The sequence below is a fragment of the Channa argus genome, chromosome 10 (assembly GCF_033026475.1).
Source record: "Channa argus isolate prfri chromosome 10, Channa argus male v1.0, whole genome shotgun sequence".
Taxonomy (NCBI): Eukaryota; Metazoa; Chordata; class Actinopteri; order Anabantiformes; family Channidae; genus Channa; species Channa argus.
Genome location: NC_090206.1, coordinates 7298915 through 7325873, shown reverse-complemented (window position 1 = coordinate 7325873; position 26959 = coordinate 7298915). Strand labels below are relative to the sequence as shown.

Here is a 26959-nt window from a genome sequence, read left to right as displayed (position 1 = left end):
AAGATAATATCTTTCCCAAGAAAGCCGACTATAACGCAGTTACTTAAGTCCATGTAAACCCGGTCATAGTGAAATGCCCAAATCTTTGCACATGCCAAATGTTCATGAAAGAAAGGATTCCAGTGAAACTGATTGAAGAAGGGCTAATTTTAATTAAATTATTTTAATCTTATTTGCCCAAAGACGTCCGAATTATAAGCTTATATACTCCCTTACCAACTAGGAAGAGGTGTCTTCATTACCTAATGATAAGCTGAACTACACTTTTAGTGTTTACGCAGTTGTGTATAGCCTGGTTTATCATCATTCTATACTTTTTATATTTTACTTTATTTTGGCTTGATTAGTATAGTTCTCCAGAGAAAACAGAAATTTAGGCTCAATGTTTTCTATGCTTCAAGCAAGTTTAAAAGTTAATTCTAATACCAGAGTAAAATAACCAGAAGTCAAAATTAATGCAACAGAACCAGAGCTGTGCTGATTTATCTTTTTACTTTAACATTATGTTGCCATATGATATATAGCAGCAAAATGTTAAAGTAGCCTAAGACTTTTGTTGTCCTAAAGGTTTATTTTATAACATAAAGAATCTGGGCTCCATTGGAACTGGCTGTGCCAATTCAGAGGCATGTGATTGGTTTACAAAGCTAAACCCACATCTCACTTTTAAAACAGAGCAATCATTAATGTTAGTGTTATTAGTGTTAATGTTATTAGATTATCATCTGTGAGTAAAAAAGGTAGAAACAGACTTTAACAGGATCAAGAACAAATTTTATTTACGAGAGAAATATAAAATATAGACAACTTTATTATTATGTACACTGTACATCCCTGGCATACATGTTCCTTACAGCCACTGATTGCACTCAGTGATCACTTGCTGGCTCTACTGTTCTCATATCAGTCTCTGCTCCAAGGTCTCCATATGCATGAAGAAGTTGGTGGCGACTCCTCTCTCGGTGCAGAGTGTGTAGGGGATCTTAATGGAGGGAAGTAGAAGGAAGGAGATCCTGCATGGTGAGCAAATGTGGGTGAATAACTGAAGTAGGAGGTGTTGGAAGATGGAGGTGACAAGCTCGGGGGGAAGGAGAAGTGAGAGGCAAATGACGGGAAAGGAGAGACGGTGTATGTATAAGAAGGTGAGAACCAAGGAGAAGGAGGAGGGGAGAGAAAGTCATGGCATGGTGTGGAGCAAGAGTGAGGCTGGAATGGAGAATGTGATGGAAGCAGCAACTTGGGACATTCTTGTTTTCTCTCAGATGTGTAAATGTCATCCACAGAAGCAACACCTGGTACGTTAGTTTCAGCCAGCTCCTGAATGAAGTCTGGCTTTGGCTGCTGGGTCTCTGTGTGGTGTTTCAGCCCCTCAATCAGCCTTGTCCTCTGGGCTGGTGTTATTTTGTGCATGTAGCTGTTCAGCTGGGCTAAACACTGCTGAAAGCCAGCACCCTCAATGCTAAAGAGAGGAGGAACACTGGGGTCCTGGTGATGAAGATTTGCCGCTGGAGTATGAGGCTTCATCTGACTTTTAGAAGAGTCTGCAACAAATTAAATGACACCAAGACGACAGACAGACAAGCATGTGAGATTAAAACGTTGTTGTGTTGTTACAGAAACTGGACTTTTATACATTATGAAAAAGGAGTGAACTAGTTTGTGTCACCCACCGTCACTCAAGCTCTTTTCACTTGTCCACTTTTGAAGATATTCCACAGTCAAATCCAAAATTTCCGCTTTCTCTATCTTGGGATTCTGGAGACGCTGCAGGTGAAACATGGAAGAAATACATTTGATGATTTTAAGCTCCTGGTTTCAGCAAATACATTACATTATATGCATGTGATGGGCAGATGTGTTTCTTTATTTCTTTATTCCAACCACTCACTGGATCCAAAGTGTGATTCAACAACAAACTTCTCAGTTCAGCCAGGCTTTGATTTATTCGATCCCTTCTCTTTTTCTCAACAGCTGGCTTCAGAATCTAGAGATAAACAGAAACATGTAATTATATGATAAAGTTATTGTCACTCATCAGGACCACCCAGCTCATTTTTCACTAGTTTAATCAAAATATTACATAGGCTAAAATTATTAATGGTTAACAAATAATGGAGTATGTAATGGATGAGGAAGTTCTGACCAAACAACAAAAAGCTACCCACCAGGCAAATAGGAATGTTTATTTATATATTATACTGAATAAAGAAAATGTTGGAATTTACAAAAAGACCATATTTAAAATGCACTTATATACAAATAAACAAATTCCTACCCTCTTTCGATTCTTGCAATCATCCAAAGCGGTTTTTTGGAGTGTCTTCGTCATGTTGCAGTATTAGGTCCAAATCTCAGGAGAGCTGTCGCAGTTCAAAGTGCCTCCTGTGGTCTGTGAGCGATTATAAGTGGACCGCGCGCAGCCTGTGATTGGCTGACAGGTGTGAGTGACGACCCTAAAAAAAGAAAATAGTTTTATTATTGTCCCAGATTGTCCTATTATTGTGATTTCAGAACACCTGTTTTCAAACCACAAGTTTAAGTACCGTAAAAGTATTTCTATAAGCAGTCTGCAGTGTAAGGCTGCAATACTTTGAATATCTTTTTTTTTTCAATATATCATAAACGTGTGTTCTGTGGCAACAGCGTGCCACATGTGAAATTGGCGAAAACACTGTGTAACAGTTTCAATCTTAATTCACATGTCACTAATCTTTATATTATTATTGATCCGAATGGTTCGTAATTCCTACTGGGAAAGTTTTGTCAGAAAGCACATCCACGAAGTGAGACTATGGGAAACTTCTCGTGGGAACAGATATGAAGTGAGGAAATGCGCAGCTATGCAGACTTTATGATGTGTGAGGCACTGGCACTTTGCATTAAGTGATGAAACGGACCAAATGAGACCACAGCCTGCCTGGACCTGATGGACGGATGGTGAGAGTTAACACACACTTGGCATGGGAACATGGGGCAAATGGGAGCACGGGCCACGTTTTGTGGGTTGATCTAGAGAAGTGCGAGGAGGATCATTGTACCTGAGTGTTAAGTGTGCGCTGGTGCAGGGGACAGGTCAGCTTAATACCTGATGTTCACACACGTTTTCTCCCTAAATCATAGCAGATGCTGACCTCTCTGGCCTCTGTGTGTCCCCAAGCCTGTCAGCTCCATTTGAATCAAACTCTTGTGGCTGATACACCCGAGGAGTCACGGTATTAGAAGTAAACGGTCCAGTTCTCTGGCACCAAAGGGCGCATTTTAAACTAATTAGTTTCCATCACAGGCTCAGGCGACCCCATTATAAGGCTTATTTATGGGGCGGGTCCACGTGAACTAAATCCTATGCACACTTCAGCTCAATGAGAGTACAAATTATATTTAGTCATATTTTTTACCTGAAAGTACATATAACTCTTGTTTCTCAAGGGTTAGAATACGTCAATGCAAAATGTAGGATTCAGTGTGTTTCCATTAGTCCACATTGCCATGGTGACCAGCAGTGACCCCTGATCCTCCACTAATCGCCCCCTCTTTGATTTTAAACGGAAGTATCATTGCCTCTGAAAAGCCACCTAATCTCTGCGGGATCCCCGTGATCCGATCAGCCCAGTGTTATCCTCACACTTCAGCCCATTATGGGGATCAGGGCTGCAGAAATCCAGTGCTGAGAAAGCCACCCCCCAACTCAAAAGCCACTCCTTCCAACCCCCACTTCTTTAAGTCTTTAGGTGTAAAAATAGCAAACTTTACACTTTAACACGAGCCCTGCCGAACCAACAATACCAAAGACAAACACAAGTTTCACGCTGCACAAGCGTTCAGGTGGAAGTTTGGCTTCACCACAACAGGAGCGGTCGTGTGGACGTGGTGGTGTGATAGGCTTGGGAAAGATTCAGACAGAAAAAAGAACTCCTTCAGGATAGACAAATTTAAATGTATGTGTGACGACTAGCATTCACAAGTTAAATAAAATAAGAAAACTTTAACAATTTAAAAGTGAAAAGCAGGTACAGAAACGTTTTACGCATTTTCACCTCCAATGAATGAGGATAAAGATGTTTGGGACATAAACTACTGTCTGAAACCAGTGACTTTAAGAAAGAAAACCCATTTAGTAGTGTTTATTTGACTAACCAAACTCTTAGCTGGAAGTCCACACATACTTCATTAACTTTAGGCTACTTTAAAAATGTAGCTTAAATAAAAGATTATATTTTCTGCCTAATATGAAATACAAATCAAATTTGCATCATGGAGACAACTGCAGATCCCTTTGTACACCTGAGTTCTCGTGTGTGGCGTGTGTGCAGCTGAATGAATGAGATTTGTCCAGTGGGGGCGTGGCTGTCTGCGGGGGAGATCAACAAATTGCAAGTGGGGACACAGACGTGCCATTATCGGGTTTGGATTCACACTAAGGGCAGACGCGAGTCAACTTTCAGCATGAAGACTTTATCTCTACCAGAGTCTCCCAAGTCGAGGACTACCAAAAGGGTAAGTTGCCAAATTCTGACTCTTTAACCGAATTTATAAGAAATAAATAATCTAAATGTAGTTCTAATATTTTCATGGCGATTTCAAGGTTTCTAAACCTGTCATGGAGAAACGCAGACGGGAGCGGATCAACCACAGTTTGGAGACACTGCGCCTTCTGATGCTGGATAACACCGACAACGAGGTATGGCCCTGCGCCGTGCTTATATTTTAAGGTTTCTGACTAAACAAATCTCGCTGTGAAGCAAATTATTAAATGATATATTTATCTCAATGCAGAAACTGAAGAATCCGAAGGTGGAGAAAGCAGAGATTCTGGAGAGTGTGGTCCAGTTCCTGAAAAACGAGAAGGATACTGGGAAAGGTCGGGCCTTGAAGAAGGTGCACTCCCGGGACCAGAAAAGGGCCTGTGACCCCCGGTCCAGCTACCATGATGGCATGAGGTCTTGTCTGCTGCAGTTCAGTCACTTCATAGCCAGTAAAAGTCAGGAGTCAGAGGAAACCAGCGGAGATGCAGTTCAGGCCTCTTTTGCGCTACCAGGTCCCCAGACGTACCCTTCGGCTCCCAGCTCCATCCACAGGGCCCTCATATCCGCTGCTGGTGGGGAGTCTGCTGCTCTGACTCCTCAGCATCAGCCCCACCATCACCTGTACCCCAAACAGAGCGATGGCCTCGTCTGTGACACCAGGGAACTGCTCTCCGCCACTATAGCCTCGACGCACATCACCGACCCCGTGTGGAGGCCCTGGCCTCAGTAACAGACAGTTCCCCTCTACGGTGTAAATACAGATTTGTTGTACAGCAAGCAATATTTTGTACAGTGAATGTTTTTTGACAACTCACATGAAAGGTTCTCCATATGGGATTTTTTTAGCTCGGCTGTTTTGCACGCTCATGATACACGCCTTTTTTTTTTTTTTTCTGGTGTGGATATGAGATTTCTTAGGCGGAAAAGTCCGCTGTTATTTGACATCAAAACTGCAGTTTGGTGTATTTGAAACGTGTGCATATTTTTTTTTTTTTTGCCCTGAGATGTAAATATTTGATACATGATACTAGAAGCTGTGGTTGTACTTGCTGAATTCTTTGTTCTCATTTGCAATAAAAGTACAATTCCCTGATTACTTCAGATCATTCAAGTGGGCTGTCTGGTGTGTTAATAGCCTGTGCCTGGGCGTCTGAGTAGCAGCAGTTTGTGAGAATAGAGGGGAAATCTGCAGATAACAGATACTTTATCTGGCTGGACAGCAGTTGGCAGTTTTCATTATAGTCTATTGAAATGCTGATGGAGGGCTGTTGCTTCAATGATCTGGAAAGGGCCGTTTTTCAAATGTAAGCAAACTCATAAACAAGACATTCGCACATTGTCTATAATCCAGAAGGCGCCACAACCATCAAATCTACAAAATGCAGCATCATACTTTCAAGCACTCAACAAACACTTAAGCAAAAGAAAGTTAATCTGTGGCTGTTTTGATGGCAACATTATAAAAAAATGGGAGGATTGTTCCTATCCCTTACTTAGCAAAACCGCTGTGCTGATGTTTAAGGTTTGCTGTTAGTGAAATCGATTAATTGACTAATGCTACAAAAAATAAAATAATGGAGAGATAAATCCACACGTAAAATATTCAATAGTGCCAACCATAGTAGCCTTTAGGCTGATCAATCTAAAATTGTGTCCAAACGTGAACTAGTTGGCACACAGTGTTTGGTCAGTTGTAATAGACCTGTGTGGGATCCTTACAAAGCTCAGCCTTTTGGCTCAGCAGCAACACGTGCTCAGCTGTTTTAACATCTACTCAAATTCTCCAGGTGCCGAATTACGATTGTTTGTGTTGTAGGAGCCACTTAAACGCCAGAGAGCCATCATCAGATGCCACTAATGATAAGTGAGGCCAAACCAGTCCCGGTGCTTTAGGTGTTGTTGTTGTTTTTTTTTTTTTAGATGTTGATCTTAAATAGAGCTGAGGTTAAAAATGAAACACGGCGGCCCATGTGTGGTAACGTTGTGATTTAGTCTGATTAAGGAGCCAATCTCACCATGCTAACATTTAGCCAGTTCAGACATGGCCTATAGGACCAAATGGCAATTCTTTCTATTGTTACAAAAGGGAGTGGTTGTTGAAAACTGGATGAAACTGCCACACAGAGGACAATGGCCACTCTCGTTTGCTTTTCTACTTTTAAATGACAGCAATAACAGCAACAGACTACAACAATCTCCCACATTCATTAACATATCAATGCGCAAACGCACCATCTTCTGCCCGAGTCGTTACAGTTAATTCCTTCAGCCCTGTGTGGCCATTAGGATTGTCCAGCTCGGGAATACACACACTCCTTCAAAGCCAGTTTGAAACATTCTTTATCAAAGGAAGAGTTGATCCCGTCGGGCTGATCTCTGGACAGGATGCTCCTTTGTGCGATTTCAAGCTTTACCCCCCCGCGACAAGGCCACATGACTAAGTAAATCAATTAATGCTGGACTCAGATTAGAGTTTAATTTGCCTAAATGAAGATGACAATTGGTCCAGTGGCAGAATTTATTGGAGCAGTCGGATGTGGATTTCTAGTTGTCAATTTAACAAAAACACGAATACTGTGATCAGAATAAACCCAAACGTTGAGACAAATAGTGACCTCAGAAACGCACCATGCTGCTGAACATTTCAATCAAATGTAAACTAGTGAAGTGTTGGTTTTTACACGATCCCAACCAACGCAAAGACAGCGACACGTTCCATTTTGGTCTTATCAAACCATTTGATGCTTGCAGTCACACAAGAAGCCTGAGAATTTTATTTTATTTTTTTTTTTACAACAGGCACCTCTATTTAACTTCTGAAGCCTCTAGAAAAGTTTGCGTGGAACTTTTAATACTTTACACACCAACCGGCCACGACATTAGCTGCAGCTTTGCAGTGCAATGCAGTGTAACACGATAGCTCTGCCGTGGATCGTGCATTTACATGGTTCTATTTTGTCTCTTTTTTCATGTTTTGGCTGCGTCATTTCCTTTAATTTGGGTGGCCAGAACTTTAGAACCACCTCGTAATGTGATACGCTCCAGGACCCACTATGACCTCAGAAACAAATATATTAGAATTGTGAGAAACTACAACCTTGAGCCGCTGTGTTGGCTTGTACTTAATGTTGTGGCTGGTCGCTGTGCACCTACGCACCCAGTGTTTCCCTTTTGTTACAAAGCAAACAAATAGTAACCAACGAAAATGTGTCTGTGAAATACATTTACTAGCGACCACGTGTGGGCCTGTGTCCAGGAGTTAGGATACTGTGAACTCCTTGCACCTCAGGGTGTTAATGGAGTTGCAGGCACCCACGCGCTCGAGGTGGCAGCCTCGCGCTCGAACAACACTTTGCGGCGCAATGTTATTACTGCACATTTGTTTCACGTACCTACAAGTTATGGAACATTTTTACGTGAGTTAAAACCGAGGTGCAAGTTTAAATCCTACTATACATTGACCTGAGTTTTTGTACTGCTAATGTGCAGCCATCAGCTGTTTGTGCCTACTGAATAGTTTCTGTTCTTAAAACTGTTTAAGCCTTTGTTTTTTATTCATGTTGCCTAAAGTGCTGCTGCTAATCAACAATGCAGCACCGCGGTGTCTTTCATTGACTGCTTCGATCTGTGGGGCGGATCTGTAAGTGATCAGCACTCAGCCCCCCAGTGATTAAAGCAAACATGCAAAGGCGCTGCACCTGCAACAGCATCTAGCTCTGCTCACACAATGAAAATTAAAGTTAGGATCTTTCTGTAAAACATCTTTATTAGCCATACGAGAAAAGTTAAAGTAATTACACTGCATGTTATTGACAATATACAAGCAGAAATTACTCAGCCTTAAGCAATTGGTTTACATTATATTATGACTAATCCCTTCCACTTTTTTTCAGTATATGTGTGTGTTGTGGGGAAGTGTGCAACTTCATAAGTAGGTCAGACTTTGCCAACAGCCAGGCCCTGAGCCCTCTGAAACTCCTGCTGTAAACTGGACAAGACTTCTCGATGTTGTTCAGATTTCTTTTCCATTTCTTTTAGGAGCGTCTCATACCTTTTACTGTAAACAAGGGAAATACAAAAAAAAAATAAATACAATATTTTTTCAATGAGACATAAATAAAATTATTAGAATATATTTGACAAGGGGCTGTGCCAAATTACTATATAGCTGCATGATTAATGTGAATGGAGAGATCAATAAAAAAGTCCTTTAGTTCAAGAGGGTCTGTCAAATCCTTGAAGTAAAGCATAATGACTTGATTTACATCATAATTATCAACATACTGACATGAGAAAATTAAGATAATTCATTTTCCACATGCCTAATCCAAAGTGGACAGGACAAACATTTCTATATAAACCAACCCTGTTCAGTCAATGCCATACTATTTTAAGTGTTGTATATTAATCACACACGTACATGAGACTAGGCACTACTAGTGTTTTATTAATTTCTCCAGTTATTATCTCCAGTTTGTCAGGCACACATAAATAACATCTTATAGGCTTTCAATTAAGGTACGAAGATGATCGAAGACACATCAGAGAAGATAGGACACAATACCTGAAGCCATATAGTGCAAGTGTCAATTAAGTATACAGTATGTACTGCAGTATCGGTGGTATTTTTAACACTGGGGGCATGAAAAGAATTGATCTAATGGCTCAGCAGCATTCTATTTAAATAATAGGTGCCAGCTGATGTTATTTTCTAACTATAACCTTTCTAACTATAGTAATGTTAACCGGTAATATGAATTAAAAGTTGGACCCCACAAATAATAAATTGCAGTCCAAAGCATGTCCATGTAAGTCAGTGATTAATATAAGCTGTGGGAAGTCCTAGCCATAATATATTACCAGGGAAATGTTTCCTATTTTGTTCCAACATCAGCACATGATCTACACTTTGTTAAGCTTGTACACAGGATTTATGATTTGTCTAAAAACAAATTTGGAGAAAGGCAGTTTTTGTTTAGGCCAAACACCATAACTGTGCAAGCAATAAAACAACTGCTGAATCCTATAGGGCTTATGACATGAGCACTGGACAAAAAAATAAAACATAAAAATTGTATTTTCTTCAGACTCACATTTCACCGTTAATATACTCCAGCCTTTTTGCGACTGTGGCTTTGGCCTCATCCAGATCTTGTTTCACTAATACTGGACCAATAAGCTTAAAAACTGTGTTTGTGCTGTCGAGCAAATCCAACTCCTGAAAAGACAGGGATCACGTGTGTAATACGTTATAACACATTCGTATTAAATTTGATCGAAGGACAAAGATGCAAGAAAAATAAGCTATTGGAAGGGTGATTAGTTGTGATTTACCTCTTTGACAATATTGTTCTCCGTTAGCTGCGTCTCCAGCTTCTGTCTGGCTGACATGCTCTTGCTAACATCTGAACAGACAGACATGTGCCATTAAGTTATGACTACATACATTATGTGAATGCAATTCTCAATTATGTACATATTGTTGCGATAATAATTTAAATGTATAGTAATTGTCAAACAACTTTATTTAATGTACAATACGGTGTCCTAATATGGTCTATTAGCTCGCCCCAACATGACACGATATGAGAACAAACACAAAGCTATGCTAGTACTCACCTTTCTGCATCTGAGCATACTTTTCTACTTCCGCTTTTAGTTTCTTTTGGATGGCCTCTGCCATATTTGTATCGTTTGAAGAAATATTCTGGATTGAGTAAATATACGAGATATAAGAGATCTGTAGCTAAACGTGGCTTATCATAAAATTCTCAGCGTTAGCTCCGGGAAAAGCAACAACTAAACCGGATATTAGCCCGTCCCTTCATAGTAAAAGCTCATCATGTTTTTTTTTCTTTAAGCACGACAAACGCTAAATCCGTACATATAAACAAAATGTTTTAATTTTAATGAATGTATATATATTTAGATAAATACCAAAGATGTGAATACTTTTATGTAATGTATTATGCTGAATAATATTAACTTTGTCACGTTTGCGGCTGTTTACGACAATGTTTTACGACACTGGTCCCAGTCCTCATCGAGCTCGTTCAAGATGGCCTCGTCGTTTTGGAAAGGTGTTGTCGGCGTCGGACTTTTTGCCTTAGCCCATGCAGCTTTCTCAGCGGCCCAGCGTAAGTAGTAGTGTAAGGAGCGAAGGCACTGGTTTCCTCTAAAGTGTTTATTGTATGAGGGGCTCTGTTGCCAACGAACAGGTCGAGAAAAACAGCTGGTCAGGCTAGCTAGCTAGATGCTAGCGCAGCTTAGCTCTTCTTTGAATTAGTCGCAAGGGTAACAGACTTAAATGTTCACCTGCACTTCCCTAATCTCAATATACCAAACGTTTTAGCGTAATAATGTTACATTTTCGACACGACTTACCAGATTAGCCCAAATTGAGCCGCATAGCTACCTACTTGTGTCACCATGCAAACTTGGAAGCTTTTAAAATAACGGCGAATTTTTCTTGCCAGATCGATCATACATGCGACTCACAGAGAAGGAAAATGAGACGCTACCAATGGATGTAAGTACCGTTGATTTTCTGCTTTCCTGTTACTTCAGACTTCGAATAAATGTTTCTTCTATTATCATAATATATTTGTCTGTTTGCAGATTGTATTACAGACCTTATTATCGTTTGTGATGACCTGTTATGGTATTGTCCACATTGCTGGAGAGTTCAAAGACATGGACGCTTCATCGGAGCTAAAAAACAAGTAAGTTAAGCTGTCTTGCAACTTAGTCCTCTGTTAATGTAATTGTTTCCTTTGCCAAAGGGGAAGCATGTTCTTCACCACCTCTACAGCGTTTATAGTAACATTTCCTGAAATCAGTTCCCACAGAAACAGCTAAACATCTCATAGTTGCTTTTAAGTGGAATATGGAAAAATATGACTATGACACTGCCATTTTCTCTGAGTACATGGTAATGTCTTTAAGTTGATTTTGTGTGAACTGTTTAAACCCCAATATTTACAGTTAAAACAATCTAAATAGTTTCTGATAAATATTTGTCTGTCAACTAACTAAACATAATGCAAAGAGCAGACACATGAGACCAAAAACATCTATATTACATTTAGTGTTGCATTTATATCTATATTTATATTACATTTTAGTTTTTGTCTTTTTCTTATTATACAGTTTATGTTTCCCTCTTATTTATATCTCTGCTTGAGAATTTAATTAAAAAGATTACAGTGTATATAGTGCATATAAAATGCAATCCTCCATTAGGTGAAGTTTTCACCTTTTTATTTATTTTTCTATTACAACATTGAATCATGGTCAATTTAATTGTAAATGTACAAATATGGCTGTATTTTTCATTGTCAAAGTGACAAAAGATTGCTATATCTTATTTAAAATTCACAATAAATAAAAGTAGGAGAATGGCAAAAAAGAAAATGGTCACATTAAAATATGTGATTTGCCAGAGGTCTGTCAAATGCATTTTAGTACACTTGCTGCAGAAGCTGTCTAACAAGTGCAAAACTGTATATCTAAGGTAATTTAATATGTGTGCAGTGGCAGCCTTTTGATAATGTTGTTCTTTTTTTTAAAATTTCAGAACATTTGATACATTGAGAAACCACCCATCTTTTTACCTTTTTAATCATCGTGGTCGCGTGCTATTTCGTTCACCAGAGGAGGAGCTGTCCTCTGGACGCAACCAGCAAGCTCTTCCCAATCCCATAAGGCTACGCAAACTGGAGCATTTGCACTGAGACTGGCCCTTTTCCTGCTTGTAACATCATCAACGTCAGATAGGATTTGTTTTTGTTAGACAGAGGGAGCAAAATAAGAATTCTGCTTCCTCAACTATAATTTGTACTTGTACATAAACTAATATTCTGTCCAAACTTGCATCTCTGCGTAGAAGTGATCACCACCATATTCAACACTGACTGTGCCAACTCTTCAGTTTTTCCAAGCAGATTTGTTTGTATATACAGTTTGTTAATGCTTTAGAGTCTTAAGATACTGAGACATCCTCCTACATTTTCCCTTCTGAGCCCACTTGGAATTTTGCTGTCCTTTGTATATCCTTTGTATGAGGGATATAAAAAAAAAAGCCTATTTTGTTACTGTTTCATTTCAGCCACACATCAGTCTAAAGCAGCTACTTGGGCAAGAATTTGAAAGAGTTGTGTGTGTAAACTGGGGGCCCTTTATGTCCTTGATGATGTCCTAGAAGCATAAACGATCATATGTGCTATATGCAAGGAAAAGGTTTGATTTATTTCACGGTCAAGGTGAGAAATGTGAGAACACAAACCATTACAGTTGTTCTAATGATACTGTGAACACTAAAGTGAAATAGAAAGTAATGGTCCATTCATTTAGATGATGTTTATGTTTCCTTCATTTTGTGTTTTGTTAAGATTCGAGACATTGTTTTTAATTTAATAAAAAGGCATACTGATTTTACAAGGCGTCAACCTTTTTTTTTTCTTTTCTTTTTTTTAACTGCCAACAGATTGTGTGAATGTTGCCTTTTTCCAAATAAGTGATAAAAATCTCCCTAAATAAATAAATAAATAAATGTGAAAGTAGTTACAAAAACAAATTCCATGCCATGGTTATGTGCAGAAGTGACCTTGTTGCTGGACCACAGCATTACTCAAGTTTTGACCAGATGAGAGCAACTGCAGTTTTTCATGTTGGACTCTAGGTGTCAGTGGAGGCTGAACTTGCAGGCTCAGATCTCCAAAAAGCTTTTATGTTTTTCCAAGTAAAAATTGTGCAGCATTAAGGATTTGCATCAACCTCATCAGCTGAACATTTCCTCTTGAATATCTCCAAATAATGGAATTTATGAAATCTGTGTAAGATGACAATTTGTTCTTGAGCACTTAATATCATATAGAATGAAGTAGCTTTTTGGATGGCTTGGTGCGATTTTATTAGTTTTATGGTTCCAGTAATCCAGTAGTTTGCAGGGTTGGGAAGACCGATCGGGGGGGAGGGGGTCATGACATAAATTAGCTCGGAAAACGGACAAAAACATTAGTTAGGTTTGCTGTTTTTCCTTGTACATAGCTGAACGTGTTCTCTTCAGGCTTTATAATGACAGAAATGATGATCCAGATAACTGGTAAAACTGAATTAAAGCAAATCTTTAACTGTGATGCAGAGACTTGTTCATATTTAAGGGTTAAAAAGTAAGGGTCTACAATAGGTTTTTCCAATCAGAAACACAAAGATTCTGATTTAAGTAAAGCCAACAACCTTTTCAAACTGCACTAACCAACATAGAGGGGATGGTCCCTCTGAGGACATAACACTGAGATTTGTTAATCTCTGTAAAATGATTGAGATGTTTGAAGGTTATTTTAAGATGCTGAATCTCATGTCATATTAGAAATACACACAATGGCACACAAAGGTCTTACTATCATCCTACATGAGGTTTATTTCTTGTCTTGTTAAAAAAAACATTGGTTGATAAAACTTTCCAAATTGTATTTAACATTTTACAAAGTTGGCAAACATTTCTTTTAAAATATTTCTTATATTCTGAAATAAACAAATTCACAAAAATAATCTATATTACTTATGAACAGTAGAAAGTAGTGTACATTTGTCATAAAAACAAGAAGAACAAAGGAGGAGTGCTAATTGTGGGTTTCGGTATAAAGCAGCAGAGGGAGCCCGACCCAGGGGAGAGGAGGAGAATGAGGTCGAGAGTCTGGGAATGAATGGAGTGTTTGTGATGCTGTGGAGGAAGATTTGTGTGTGTGTATGTATGGGTTCTATTGCTGTATTAGCAGGTAACTGAACAATCATGCTCAGTCATTACAATATGTTCATTTTCCAGTCCAACGCAGTAATGTGCAGGTGTCCCAAAATACTGATTCATCTAATACAGCTTTGGTGTCAAAAGTTTCCACTTTTCAAAGCATCACTGCCTGATGTTTGTTTCCAGGAACATATCAATAAAACTGTCATATCAGTAACAAAGTGGACCCAACTTAGACATGTAAACGTCATTTAATGATTGGTTAGATTAATGTTTAGTTTAGCTTTTTTAATCTAAACATTCTAATCAAGTTTGGGCAATATGATACTGTATAGTACGAGACCAGAGATGTTGTTGTCTCATTTCTAAGGTAATAAGCTAATATGGCATTTTTGGATATACATTTTAGCATGAACGCAATTTGACTGGATTAGCCAAAAGTACATATTTCCATTTGGGTACTTTGTCTTCAACTGAATTTCTGGAATTATATTAAATATTGCTACAGAAAAATTGTGCATAAACTCATTGATTTTGTTTATATTACCCAACCCTTAATGCTAACGCCTATCAGAATAAGCTTATAAGAATAGGGAAATATTACAATAGCAGTATCAACTTCAATAACAAAAAACATCAGTGCATCAATAATGCAGATTTACCACTTAAAATATGAGGTGTACCTGGGCGGATCCGATTTGTCACATCAGCCGATATTAAATTAAGTGAAAACTGTCTTACAAACACTTTTCAGACCAGCTGAAGAAAGGTCTGTTAATAAAGAACAACAATAACAAAAATAACCATGTCTATCTTTTGCTCTGCCATTTAAGGACCTGTCAGCTTACTGTGTGTCTGATGGGGTGTGTCTACTGAACCATTTGCCGATACAGACAAAAGCCATATGGATGTTTAAGGCATCTGTCAATATGAAGATGATTAGACCTAAAGTCCGATTGGATCTGTTCTGAAGGTCCCTCTACCAGTTAACCCTTGTGCATGTAAATGATGTGATGTGATGTAACAGCAAGAACAGTAGAAGCATCTTCAATCAGTGGCATCCTTAGTCCTTTTCTGTCTCCCGTTACCCAATCGTGTCATGAGGGCAGTCAATAAGGATGTCTATTCTATAGTGGCAATATAAAACGGTCAACCGAACATACTGTGCAACAGTACCATAGCAAAGATGCTCCATCACTATCTGCCATAATCAATAGGAAGTTGTGGAGATGTTGCATGCTTCGCCTCTACCTCAACGAGGGCATTCTCCAGCTGCTGGATCAGTACCCGCTTCTTGAACCTGGGACAGATGCAAAAAAAAAATTAGAAAGAGCCAGGGAAATACACAGGGTACGGTAATTATTAGAGAAGTTTAATTCAAGACAGCATCTACCTAAAAAACAAGCCAGGGAGTATTTATGTGGGTGAACCTGCTTTGAAAGGCTATGAACATAATTGCAATGTGGTTATGAGTCATTGTTGATAACTGCAGTGTTTCATAGACACAAACTCTAAAGTATAATGCGACTGCAGTAACACAGAACTAAATGACACAGAAGTCAGGTGTATTCTGTGTCATGGCCAGGATTATTGTACCGCTATGAAAACATTAAAACCACTGAATCCTTCTAGTGACAAAACCAAGATAGAGTCACTGGTTCTTACCTGACAGCCTCTTTGATGGCATGTTGAATGAAGTACCTTTGGACATTTAGTGGTCCTTTCACTTGCTGCAGTAGTTGGAGTATTGCCTCATAGTCTGACAAAAAGAAGAAAGATGAGGAAACAATTGGATCCTTCCCATTATGCCATCTAACTTCAGGAGATTATAAAACAAATCTAAATAACGTTACACTCACTTCGTCCAGGTTTGCGAACCTCCTTTATGACCCGTGTCCGCAGCTCGGCTTGACTGCCATCTAACGGGGCTATGAAAATGGTCTCACGCACTGCAGGGTCAGCTTCAATGCCCTCTAGCTGGCTCTGCGGACTTAGCCGCTCACAGTTTTGTTTCTCCTGCAACGGCTGCTCTCCTAGATGATCATCTACTAGTGTCTCCTCCATTATGCTGACGTCGTCTTCCCGATCCATGGATGATAGCTCAGCCTTCTCCTCAGGGCTCAGTGAAGATGGGTTTTCTGATACAGGGTCCACCTCAGAGGACCAGATCTCTTCTGAGTCAGGCCCAAGAACCACATCACCATTACTCTCGGCGACCACAACATTGTTGCCATCCACTCCTGTGACGGTCACACAGAATTTTTCAAACTATCTTAATCTTTGTCACTCAGCCAGTAATAACAGTTAAGTGCATATGTTGTAGAAACAGTCTTACCTTTCTGCTGGGGGATTGGTTTATTGAGGTTCAGCTGCCCTTGAATCATTCCTGGACTCTTTCCTGCCACCACATGGTTGGTGTTCGCAGGTGGAGTCTGTGGCCTCCGCAGCAACGGGGACATACTCCGCCTTCTTTTCATAGTGGCACCCAAGTTAGAATCGTTGGTATTTCCTCTTTTCTTGTTTTGAGGGCCTGCTACAAACTCATCTGCTTCATCTATCATCATCCCCTAAAATTACCATTTAAAAGAACATGACAGATATTTTTAAACCCAGGCTATTTATAGTTAAATTATTTTTTAAAAAAAACTTTTAATTGACATATTTTTACCTTCTTATCCTGTTTGAAAGGATTTCCAAATGTGTGCAGGCGTTTAGGTTGATCAGGATCAATCTCTCTCAGAGGAGATGGCATCATTTTTAGGTATTCCTGATAGTTTCCCATCTGAGCTACTGGGATACTGTGCAGATAATCTAACAAAACAAATGACATGTTATGTTAGTAATAATCTAAAAACACAGGATTCACTATAAACCTTTTATTTTGCTGTTGTGAGATATCAGGTGATACGCATTGGTATAATTCAAGTACATTACAGGTAGGTTATTATACCTTCGTCTTGGCCTCGGATAAGTTTCTGTGATGTTCGTAGCAGATTGGAGCGCATTCGAGTGACCTGATCCAGAAGGTTTCGTCTTGGGATGTCGTATGCATTTCGATAAGCTTGAGGTTTTACATCCTGTTAACACAGTAGGTCTAGTTGATGACAGCCTTCAAACACTGCACCTGCCCTGTTTCCTCTGTAACCTTCCCGCCCACATGAAGTAAATCATATGCCTCAGAGATGTCCTTATTGTTCAAATGTTACCTTGTTGAGCAGGGCAATCTGGAAGCCAGCAAACTCTTTGAAGTTGATGTCCACAGGGCGAAGAGGCACCTCCCCTGTGATTCCTTGCAGCAACTGCTTAAAATCTCGCCGGTGGGCCAGAGAAAGAGAGCTGGAGTTGTTTCTCACTTTTATGCCAGTTTCTTGGGGAGCCTTCTTCCCCACGGACACAATTAAACGTTCTGATTCGATCTTTGCCTTCATTTCAACAATACAAAGAAAAAATAACTTCACTTAAAATTACTTCACTTAGAAATAAGTTCAGAGTGAAATTTAGGCGACGAATTTGGCACAAACACAAACATTCAGAAAACTAATTTAAACAATACAAGAAATAAATAAAATATCAACTGCTCTGCCCATTTTAAAATAACAAAGAAGTTTTAGCTTTTCTCATTGAAGATAACAGTGTAAACAGAAGCTTTCCAATATTTCAAAAGACTGTATAAGTGCTGATTATCTTTACAGCAAAGTTACAGTCAGTGTCACTGTGGTTGACATTAATGGCTAAATCTGCATTTTTCTACCATTTACATTAAGAATCACAGTTTTTGGGCTGTATGCTAACACATACAACGAATTCGGTTCGGTCATTTAAAGTGACTTCCACTCCAGTCACTATTTTTGAAAGTAATGTTAAAAGAAAATGCAGGCAAAGACACTCTACCTGCTGGCTTAGCTTCTTTAGATATGAGATGACGCTGTAACTCAGACCGCAGTCTATGGTGTCTGCAATAAGATTCGGTGCACCCATCATCCTCAACGCCTTTTTTAAGGGCTGATTGAAGGGGGAAATTGTGCATGTTAGTCATATGCAAAAACAATATATTTATACAGCGAACATTTACTAAAGATATAGCAATAATTTACCAAGAGGTAGTATGGAGGCATTGTCTTCAGGTACATCTCAAAGGCCTGTCGCCACTTGAGATTTGGTTTGAGCTTGTGGACTTTAAACAAATCATCTGAAAGGAGACAAATAAAGAGCAGAATTTCTGATAAAACATTTGTAGGATTCTGTAGCTGTGACCAGTCAGCCATTGACCTGCTACTTCTCCTGCTGCGGCACGGCTGACTGCTGTACACACATTCAGACACACACCTAAGACACGCATGAAAACATTCACTAAGATACACCACCCTTGTAAATAAATCATCACCAATATATGTATTTGTTGTATAGCATTATTGAAAATAACTGATCCTTATGTATATTTGTTATAACCCCATCTATGTGTAATGATGTTTATAGCTGAAGCAAAATGACAGATGACAAATGAAGAAGTGACCCAGAAAAAAATCTTTTTAAGTTTAATATCAGCTCAGGCCTACTGACCTAGCTCCTTTTTACTACCATATGTCTTACCGAGGAGTGGGAGAAGGACTGGGTAGTTGTAAGGCATAACAAACAGGTTGACACAGGTAAGAGTGGTGCTCGCTTTAAGGTAGCCAAACGGCTGTCCAAGGTCATTTTGCTTCCCACTGCTGCTAACAAACACCTGAGGACAACAAGGAAAGTAATCGAGTCAAATAATTTTTTAATTACCAAAAAACTAAAACCTTAGTAAATGGTTCACTTAACTATTACATTGTAGAAAAATATTTCAAATAAAGTCAGAAACCTCGTTTCTAGTTTTCAGAAAATTCCCAGAGGCAATAAGATAGCAGAGATAATAGGTGTGTGGATATCTCCTTTACCTGCCAGCATATGTGAGGTGACTTCCTTTCCAAAATGTACTGGGTGAGCGGAGAGGGCTCCAGTTCGTACTTGTCAAAGGGAAGCTTATCGATCACCATGGGTTCACAGTCCACACAAGAGAAACGCACCATGGGATGAGCAGAGCGGGGTGGCTGAGATGGAGATAAGAACTTTTCAGACACAACAATCTGTGGTACAGTCGACTTTACATCAGTGATGAGTTGCAAAGCTGGAATATACTGGTTTTAAGTGTAAAAATACAGATTGAGGTAAGGCACAAAGAAAAATAAAAGCCAATGAAAGTAAGAACAAAAGATAAAAGAGATCTTTTGGGTGCAAATGTGTGTCAGTGACTCAGTGATGTACATCTGTGAAGATACACAAACAGTCTGAGAAGCAGGAGATTAGCACTGTTCTGTCAAATTCAAATGTTTATATTAATCCAGCACCATTGCAGGGAACTTGCACAGACTAAAGATGTAGCTGAGATATATGTGAGCCTGTCGAGGCTCACCAGAGTAGGAGAATTCTGATCCGGCCAGAAGGACTCTGGTATGGGCCAATGCCCAACTGGCACCCCAGTCTTTGGATTTGGTCGAACATAAATTAGTTTATGGCAACTGTGCCATAGCTGTGGGCTGAAGGACAAGACAGGGCGACTTGTCTCCAAAGAGTTATCTGTAAAGCAAAAGAGCATAAAAAAGAAACGTTCTCAATCAAATGCTCACAAATACAAGCAGTTATTGGAAATAAACCTTATTGAATGACAAGAAAATGCTCTTCCATCACTTAGCATGTCCCTCACAATGGCAGAATGCCTTCTTTTAAACATTTTGCATTCTTAAAACTAAACACATTCAATTTGGTATCTCTTCTTTTGGCAACTAAAAGATGTTAAAGTTGAATTTACTCTGCACCCCAAGTACGATGCTCAAGGTGTGTGCTGGAAAGCTGCATAGCAGCTTCTTATTGGTGTGTGAGTTTGTGTGTGATTATAACTCTGAATTGGGGGATGAGAAGCAGTGTAAAGCACCTTGAGAAGCGATAAGGTAGAAAAGTGCTATGTAAGTGTAACTTGTGTAATTTGTATTTGTCTGAGCTAGAAAATGCACACAGTTCTTCTTTTAGTGTAAAACCGCGATATGGTGATCCAGGATGAGAAAATACTCTTCTGCTTTTACCCTGTTTCACTGTTCACAGTATCTAATAACTGTTATGGAAATGTTTCTCGCACTTCACTAGACTCTTCAGTAGACAAAAGACATGATTTTGACATGTAATGGCTGTTGGGCTTTGCATCACCCGAAAACTCACCTTCCCCGACAATAGATGGATCTGGCCCAGTCTTCTCAAAATTAATGACAACACCACTTTGAACCTTTTGGACCAGAGACTCTAGACATTGGTTCAGCATCCTCTGTGTTCGCACACAGTATGATCGCCCTGGGACAAAAAACAAATGATCAAAAATGATAATGGCTGAATTACTAAGTATAGACACAATGGATAAATCAATGGATACAGAAGCCTCCCTGGGGCAACACTCTATTAAAGAAAATACCAAACCTCCAGTGACTTCACACATGTGGGTGATTGCAGACTCATCTGTGGGGACACTCCCAAGCTGCTCATTTTCTGGTGTGGCTGCTCCTGGTAGCCTTAGCACCAGTGCAAACAGACGCTGGTCCCAGCGAAAGGGCTCTTTGGTCAGTTCGCTGCCTGCCAAAGGAGAGTTCAGAGGCAGGTGGAGCTACAGAACAGACAGGGATTTAAGAAAAAGGCAAAGATAATTAGAGGGAAATGAGAATTAGGGAAAAAACACCCTAGGCCACTAATTGCTGTTTTACAAAACTGTTTGTTATTACAAAATTAATAAAAACTATTGGTGCATTTTCTCTGTTCATACCTCATCTGGCACCCCGGAGCTGTGTGTAAGCTTGTTACCATCAGTGATAGTGATGATCACAGATGGCTCAAGGAAGAAGGGGTTACGGCCCTGAGAGAGAATAAATAACATTCCTTTATGTACATTCTAGACCAAAAACGGTGTTCAGTTCTGTCTCAAAACGTCTCCTTAGAGCACAAAATGTAATTGGTCTCACTTATTTACAGAAATGGCAAAAGAGAGGTTAACTGTTCAAGCAGAGGTCAATTTTATTATGTGTGCGGCAACTTGTAATCTTTGCTTTGTGTCAGAATGCATCTGTAAACTAGGAGTTACACACTCCTGGATCATTACTTGGGTCTTGTAATCTAACTCTGTGTTGGAGCAGGGGTTTAGGTAAATGACAGTGTAGGGAGCTGATGACAGAGCTAAATGAGGCAAGACAGAGTGGATTACTCTGCAATTCATGTTAGCGAATCAATGAATGTTATCTGTAAGCAGTATTGCACTCATCTCCAAAATCTTCCATTTTTTTTAACATTTAACATTCCCTCAAAATTTACATGTTGGTATGTGTGTTGGTTTTATCAGAAATACCCTACTCACTGGTCCAACTTAATCTTACTGTTACTTTGAAATGGCTCAAAGGTATGTCTTTCCACAATGTAGAAATGAATCCACTCCTCCTGGCCTACTCTGTTACAGTGCAATCTGCTCTGCCCCAGCACCCTAGATAGTTATTTTTATAAAATTTCAATAAACAAAAATGGTCCAAACCTAAGTAGCAGTCGCTAAAATTCTCTGATTGCTTAGAAGGGTGAGTCTTGCTCGAAACCTTTGAGGGGCAAAATTATTTGCACCACAGTGCTGTTCAGTAAGCTAAAATACATTTTGGAGCATATTTCTACAAACAACATTTGGGGAGAGAACAGTATTAACCTACAGTATGCATTAGTTCCATATGCAAAAATTACAGTTTACATAGGAATGTACAATGAAAATCATCACTATGTTTTGAACAACCAATCTCCCACATGTTACAATGTTGTCAATGACTAAATTCAACTTTAAATAGAACTGAGAAAAGACAAATTAAAATGTTAATTTTAAACTGTGAAAAATGTTTGGCGGAATCACCTGAATCACTATCAAATTGTACATTGTTTTTATTTTGTTTACTCCCACACAATGCAAAGAAGCAAACTCACACATCTGTGTAGCTGGAGTAAGAGAATGTTCTGTATATTTGCTTAAAAATGAAAAACATTTTATTGAATATCAAAAATGTTGCTCATTATTCAGTAATTTAACTTGCCATTTTTTCTATACACTGCCTTTCTGCTGTCTCTTGCCAATTAGTATGTTGGGGTGAAATACCTGTCCATAATTGTCGATGCCTGAGACAAGGCGGTTGAGGTTAAGCAGGTCAAAGGCTGTTCGAAGAGCATGACCTAGTGTAGTCAGCCCAAATGCCTGCAGGTTCTTCAGCTCACACATAAAGGTGGCATGGTTTTCCTTCCAGCCTGCCTGAAATATATGGAGAGTTTGATGAAGGCACAGCATACCATACAACAAAACTGCAGGAAAGATCCACAATGTATAGCCAGACAATAGACGCATAGATACTAAAACAAAGTTCACTAACAAACAAAAACTGATTAATGTCACACACATGAACTCCACCTTTGGTAACAGGAGTTTTGATCATAGCAAACTGTTGACTCTTTCTACATGTACCCAATGTTAACCATTAAATGAGATCCGGTTTGTGGCAGACTCTGCAAATAGAAGATAATGTTTTGGAAATTCAGCCCTGCACTTGAGCTGAATCGAGCTGTTTAAGAAAGAGTCTGATTTCATACATGACAAGCATCCAAAAATACACTTCCTACTGCTCCCTTGTCCTTTGTGACAGATATACTCATAGGCTATAGGATGTGGGTGTGTAACCACTCTTGGACTTTTCTCCAGCTGGGTCAATTACCTGCTAAAGCTTCATGCTTAATCTAAGGATGACCTGATAGCTTACAACTTCCTTTATCTGGAAAGTGAAGGTGAGAGATTGCAGACACAGACAGTGAAGAGTGAAGAGAGAAAAAGCTTGTATTGCCAGGATCAGCATGTGTGTGAGGAATCTGGTCAGTGCATATGTAAATTTTTGGAATATCGTGGGATATCATCAACAAATAGATTTTCTTAGGAAAGGGTGGTGTTATATGAGTTTACATACACAATATATAGTCATGCAAACTACCTGACTGAGCTGCTGAAGCAAAAATTAAATAAAAAAGGAATAACCCAGACAAAGATCCTTGGGTAGACCAGCATAAATGTTAGGGCTTAGGTCCCATTCAATAATTCAGGCTGCAGAATATTTATTTTTTTATCTCTGCACAACCTCCTCTCTCTCCTTGTACATCAACAATTTATTGCGTCTGTAACTATGCAATCAGAGGAGCCCCATTCAGTATAACCTTGTGCTTTCATCATAATCCTCTGTACACAAAGCACAACAAAGGAGAAGACGACAAAGACAAAGAGAGGAAGAGCACAAGGAAGCAGAGTTGAGGATTTTACAACAAGGGAAAAGCACTTGACACAGCGGCACCTGGACAATTTTATGTAAGGGAGGAGAATCCGATTCTGGATTATTGGGCTATAATGGAATACACAATAGTATTTCAGCGGGCCACATTTAGAAAGAACCTGGACTTGCGAATACTGCAAGGTCAGTGAAGAAAGTAGGAAGCATCGCATGAATGACAGCATCCACTCACAGAATTGTGTTATGACCCTACTCCTATACATAGACCTGCGGCAATAGAAAATAAACAATAACGTAATAAGGCAATGAGTTGAAAATGGTCCTTTGTGTGTGGTATTATGGAGATCAATAAATAGCCCAATATAGCATGCGTTGTTTTGATTCTTGCACAGCTTTTAACATTTAAAACTGAGTGTATATAAGTTAACTGGTTCATCTGTGTTGTATGACAACTATATTTAAATATAATATATTTTTAAAAATAAAATAATATAGGTTTCATAAAAAGTATGGGGCGTACATTAAATATACTGTAATAAAATTATGAAAAATGTTTTTTCTATTTGAGGAGAGGAGGGGTGTCAACAGCCTTGTCCCTTTTATAGATGAAAACAAATTTCTTCAAAGAAAAATGTAATAAGGCCTGGACCTAACATTATTAACACAATAGTTAAAAGTATAATTGAATATGCAGGTCAAGGTGACTTACATTTTTTAAATTAAAAGAAAAATGTTTTAACCCTTAACATTTGTTAAATTAATGTTTCTTGATGTGTATGCCTAATTCCAATTCAATATTATTCTACAATATTATTATTAGTTATGTGTTCCGAAACCTTCTAGAGAGACCGCATTATTGTCACTTCTGGTTTGAGACTCTTTGCTGTAGGAGTGGTGCAGCAAAATACACTAAAAGTTAACTGTCAATAGTAATATAAAAAACATATATTAACTAGTATAAACTAGTAATTAATAGCATTTGTAAAGTATATTTAGCAACGTATTTCTGTATATTCATGTTGTAAATATCACACTAGCAACTTCATGATTAGTCAGATTACTAGTTTCCAATTCTGAACGTGTATAATTTGGTTGTAACACATGCAAATAAATAGAAGAGTTTATAAGAAAAGCTTATTATACTGTCTTGAAACATTAATGATATGGGATGGAGTAACTGCTCAGCATATTGTGTTCTATGTAATAGGATGTTGTTGCTGGAGTTTGGTTATCCAAACAATTTCCAGCACAGAGCAGCCACTGAAGCACACCGGGGACTTCAGGGGTTCATGTTGGTACTTAAGACTGTATTTTATTGGGCATTAAAAGCTGAGAGAGATGTGTGCAGGTCATAAAACATGTCAACAGATTATTGGTGAGCATAGCTCCACTGACACGAAACCCTTGAAATTATTGCAGTGATTCACAGGTTGTATGTGTTTGTTGCCTGGGTGTGTGGGTGAAAACTTGATTTGGCCGTATGCTAAGCCATACTGAGCATGGAATCGGCATGACAAATTAATTAACATATCAATAATGAGAAATTTCTTCTAGCGAACTCACATAAAAATTAAAAAAATTATCATGATGAAGAGGGTTTATCAACTTTCTGCCTAGGCTGACCAATGGTAAGGCGTGGATGAAGCAAGGGGCGGGGTAGAGGATGATTGGCGGGATTCTTGACCAATCTAAACATTGTATTGTGAAAAAAGAGCGACGTCATAAGCGATAATAAATCTCTCCGCCTCCATCTCAACGCCCGAGACTTTTCTCAACACAAAAGCAAAATGTCCGCTGGATGTTAGGAGGCAGTGCAGCTCCGGGTTTGCGGGTATTTGGAGCAAAAAATGCCGTCTTTCGCCACCGGGAAGCCGCCCAACACTGACTACAAACCAGAAGGACAATAAAGTCTCACTGACAGAAAAATACGGTCGACTTATGAAATGTAAAAATTGCATCAGTTGCTTATTACCTTCACTCCGTATGGTGGATCATCGAATGTAACTAGCATGTACCTGTCGCCTCTACTAGCCGGGTCTCGGGCACGCAGCTGTCAAAAAAAAAGAAAACCAAAACAACATATATTAATTTCGACCGATCTTGACCATGGAACCGTAAGCTCACCTTAGGTGCATACTTGCTGAGAAAAGTCGGGGTAAAATCATTCTTTACCTTCATAAAGACCTCAACCGCGCCTTTAGCAATGTCCAGATACGTCGTACCCAAATAAGTGCGCTGATTCATAGAGGCGGACGTGTCTAACAGGAAAAGTAGAATAGGCATTTTAAATGTAAAGCCGCGGTTGAATGCTTTTCTAAAATAACTGTTATCCACATATGACCTATCGTGCGGCCAAACAGTTCACACATGTGTGCATATATTTGTTATAATAAGCCCCCCCCCTCCAGAAGAGGGCCGTTGCTTCTGCCCTCTCTCTATCTGCCTTTCTAGAGCTCTGTCTCGGATCGCGCTGTTCAACTTCTGCTCCTAACCAAATGGAACGCCCCGCTCCTTCCACTGCGACGCCATTTGCTGAGCGCAATTCCTCAGGCCACGCCCCCCTTCGATACATAAGTATACAATGAGGTCGAGATGGGTCTGGTACAGTGTACGTCCACCTACGCCTATACGCATACGTATGGCGAGCGAACGGATGTTTGAAAGTGAGGTTTGGGGCACTTGTGTGAATGTGGTCCTTGCCATTATATAGTTTAACTCCCGGGCTTAAAATTAGACAAATGATTGTTGTGACTGTTTAAATTCATAGACCTGAATTTGTTTTTACCAATAATCCCACCCCCCCCACCCCCAACACACACAAACACACACACAAACACACATGCATGCTCTCTGTCTCTCTACTCTCCATACTCTCTCCTCTTGCTGCGCTTATGACGCCTCACTCAAACGCACCGCCCATCTGACTCTAGCAGCACTACACAACAAGATCATGTGCAACTCAGATATATAAAAAAAAGTAAAAATGGATGGATATTGTTTACAAATGGTTAATGTTTGCAATATAAAAGTATTGCCATACTTACATTCTGCAGTGGCATACACAGAGTATATTAGAAAGACAAAACATAGACATTTTGTTAGACCATGTGTACATACAAAACTATACGTTGAAACTATTAAAAACGCACTGCGTGTTTTGCATATGCTCTTATTATGCTTGGTCATAAATGTTTATTTCAAAAGAGATTAGAAAATATACCTAACTTATTTAAAGGTCAGTGAAAAGTCATACCCGCATCATGAACAGTGATGATGTCTTGGAAGACCAGAAGTTTTAAATTTGCTGCCTCTAATGGTTTGATAAACCATATATG

At 39.2% G+C, this 26959-nt stretch overlaps 5 protein-coding genes across 5 annotated transcripts; 2 read left to right on the top strand and 3 right to left on the bottom strand.

The window, feature by feature from the left end:
• Positions 1–839: 839 nt before the first annotated feature.
• On the bottom strand, positions 840–3655 carry LOC137134086 (transcription factor HES-7-like). Its single transcript, XM_067518539.1, has 4 exons — positions 2276–3655; positions 1889–1984; positions 1671–1764; positions 840–1541 (listed from the first exon to the last, which is right to left on the bottom strand). Exons 1-4 carry the CDS (start codon positions 2327–2329, stop codon positions 904–906), a joined length of 882 nt encoding a protein of 293 aa, XP_067374640.1. The 5' UTR covers positions 2330–3655; the 3' UTR covers positions 840–903.
• A 572-nt stretch (positions 3656–4227) lies between these two features.
• her5 (hairy-related 5) lies at positions 4228–8143 on the top strand. Its single transcript, XM_067518543.1, has 3 exons — positions 4228–4494; positions 4583–4678; positions 4774–8143. Exons 1-3 carry the CDS (start codon positions 4315–4317, stop codon positions 5251–5253), a joined length of 756 nt encoding a protein of 251 aa, XP_067374644.1. The 5' UTR covers positions 4228–4314; the 3' UTR covers positions 5254–8143.
• A 125-nt stretch (positions 8144–8268) lies between these two features.
• On the bottom strand, positions 8269–10342 carry pfdn6 (prefoldin subunit 6). Its single transcript, XM_067518547.1, has 4 exons — positions 10143–10342; positions 9858–9928; positions 9617–9741; positions 8269–8580 (listed from the first exon to the last, which is right to left on the bottom strand). The coding sequence occupies exons 1-4, from the start codon at positions 10204–10206 to the stop codon at positions 8460–8462; spliced, it is 381 nt and encodes a 126-aa protein (XP_067374648.1). The 5' UTR covers positions 10207–10342; the 3' UTR covers positions 8269–8459.
• Positions 10343–10522: 180 nt separating this feature from the next.
• mmgt1 (membrane magnesium transporter 1) lies at positions 10523–12964 on the top strand. The gene is made up of 4 exons (XM_067518546.1): positions 10523–10660; positions 11000–11052; positions 11142–11245; positions 12100–12964. Exons 1-4 carry the CDS (start codon positions 10582–10584, stop codon positions 12254–12256), a joined length of 393 nt encoding a protein of 130 aa, XP_067374647.1. The 5' UTR covers positions 10523–10581; the 3' UTR covers positions 12257–12964.
• A 952-nt stretch (positions 12965–13916) lies between these two features.
• Positions 13917–26393, bottom strand: ints6l (integrator complex subunit 6 like). Its single transcript, XM_067518535.1, has 18 exons — positions 25797–26393; positions 25597–25674; positions 22457–22606; positions 21101–21190; positions 20761–20944; positions 20509–20637; positions 19709–19872; positions 19194–19346; positions 18862–18994; positions 18366–18460; positions 18163–18273; positions 17478–17693; positions 17222–17348; positions 16940–17082; positions 16607–16838; positions 16131–16511; positions 15937–16030; positions 13917–15571 (listed from the first exon to the last, which is right to left on the bottom strand). The coding sequence occupies exons 1-18, from the start codon at positions 25905–25907 to the stop codon at positions 15469–15471; spliced, it is 2694 nt and encodes an 897-aa protein (XP_067374636.1). The 5' UTR covers positions 25908–26393; the 3' UTR covers positions 13917–15468.
• Between the last annotated feature and the right edge of the window lie 566 nt (positions 26394–26959).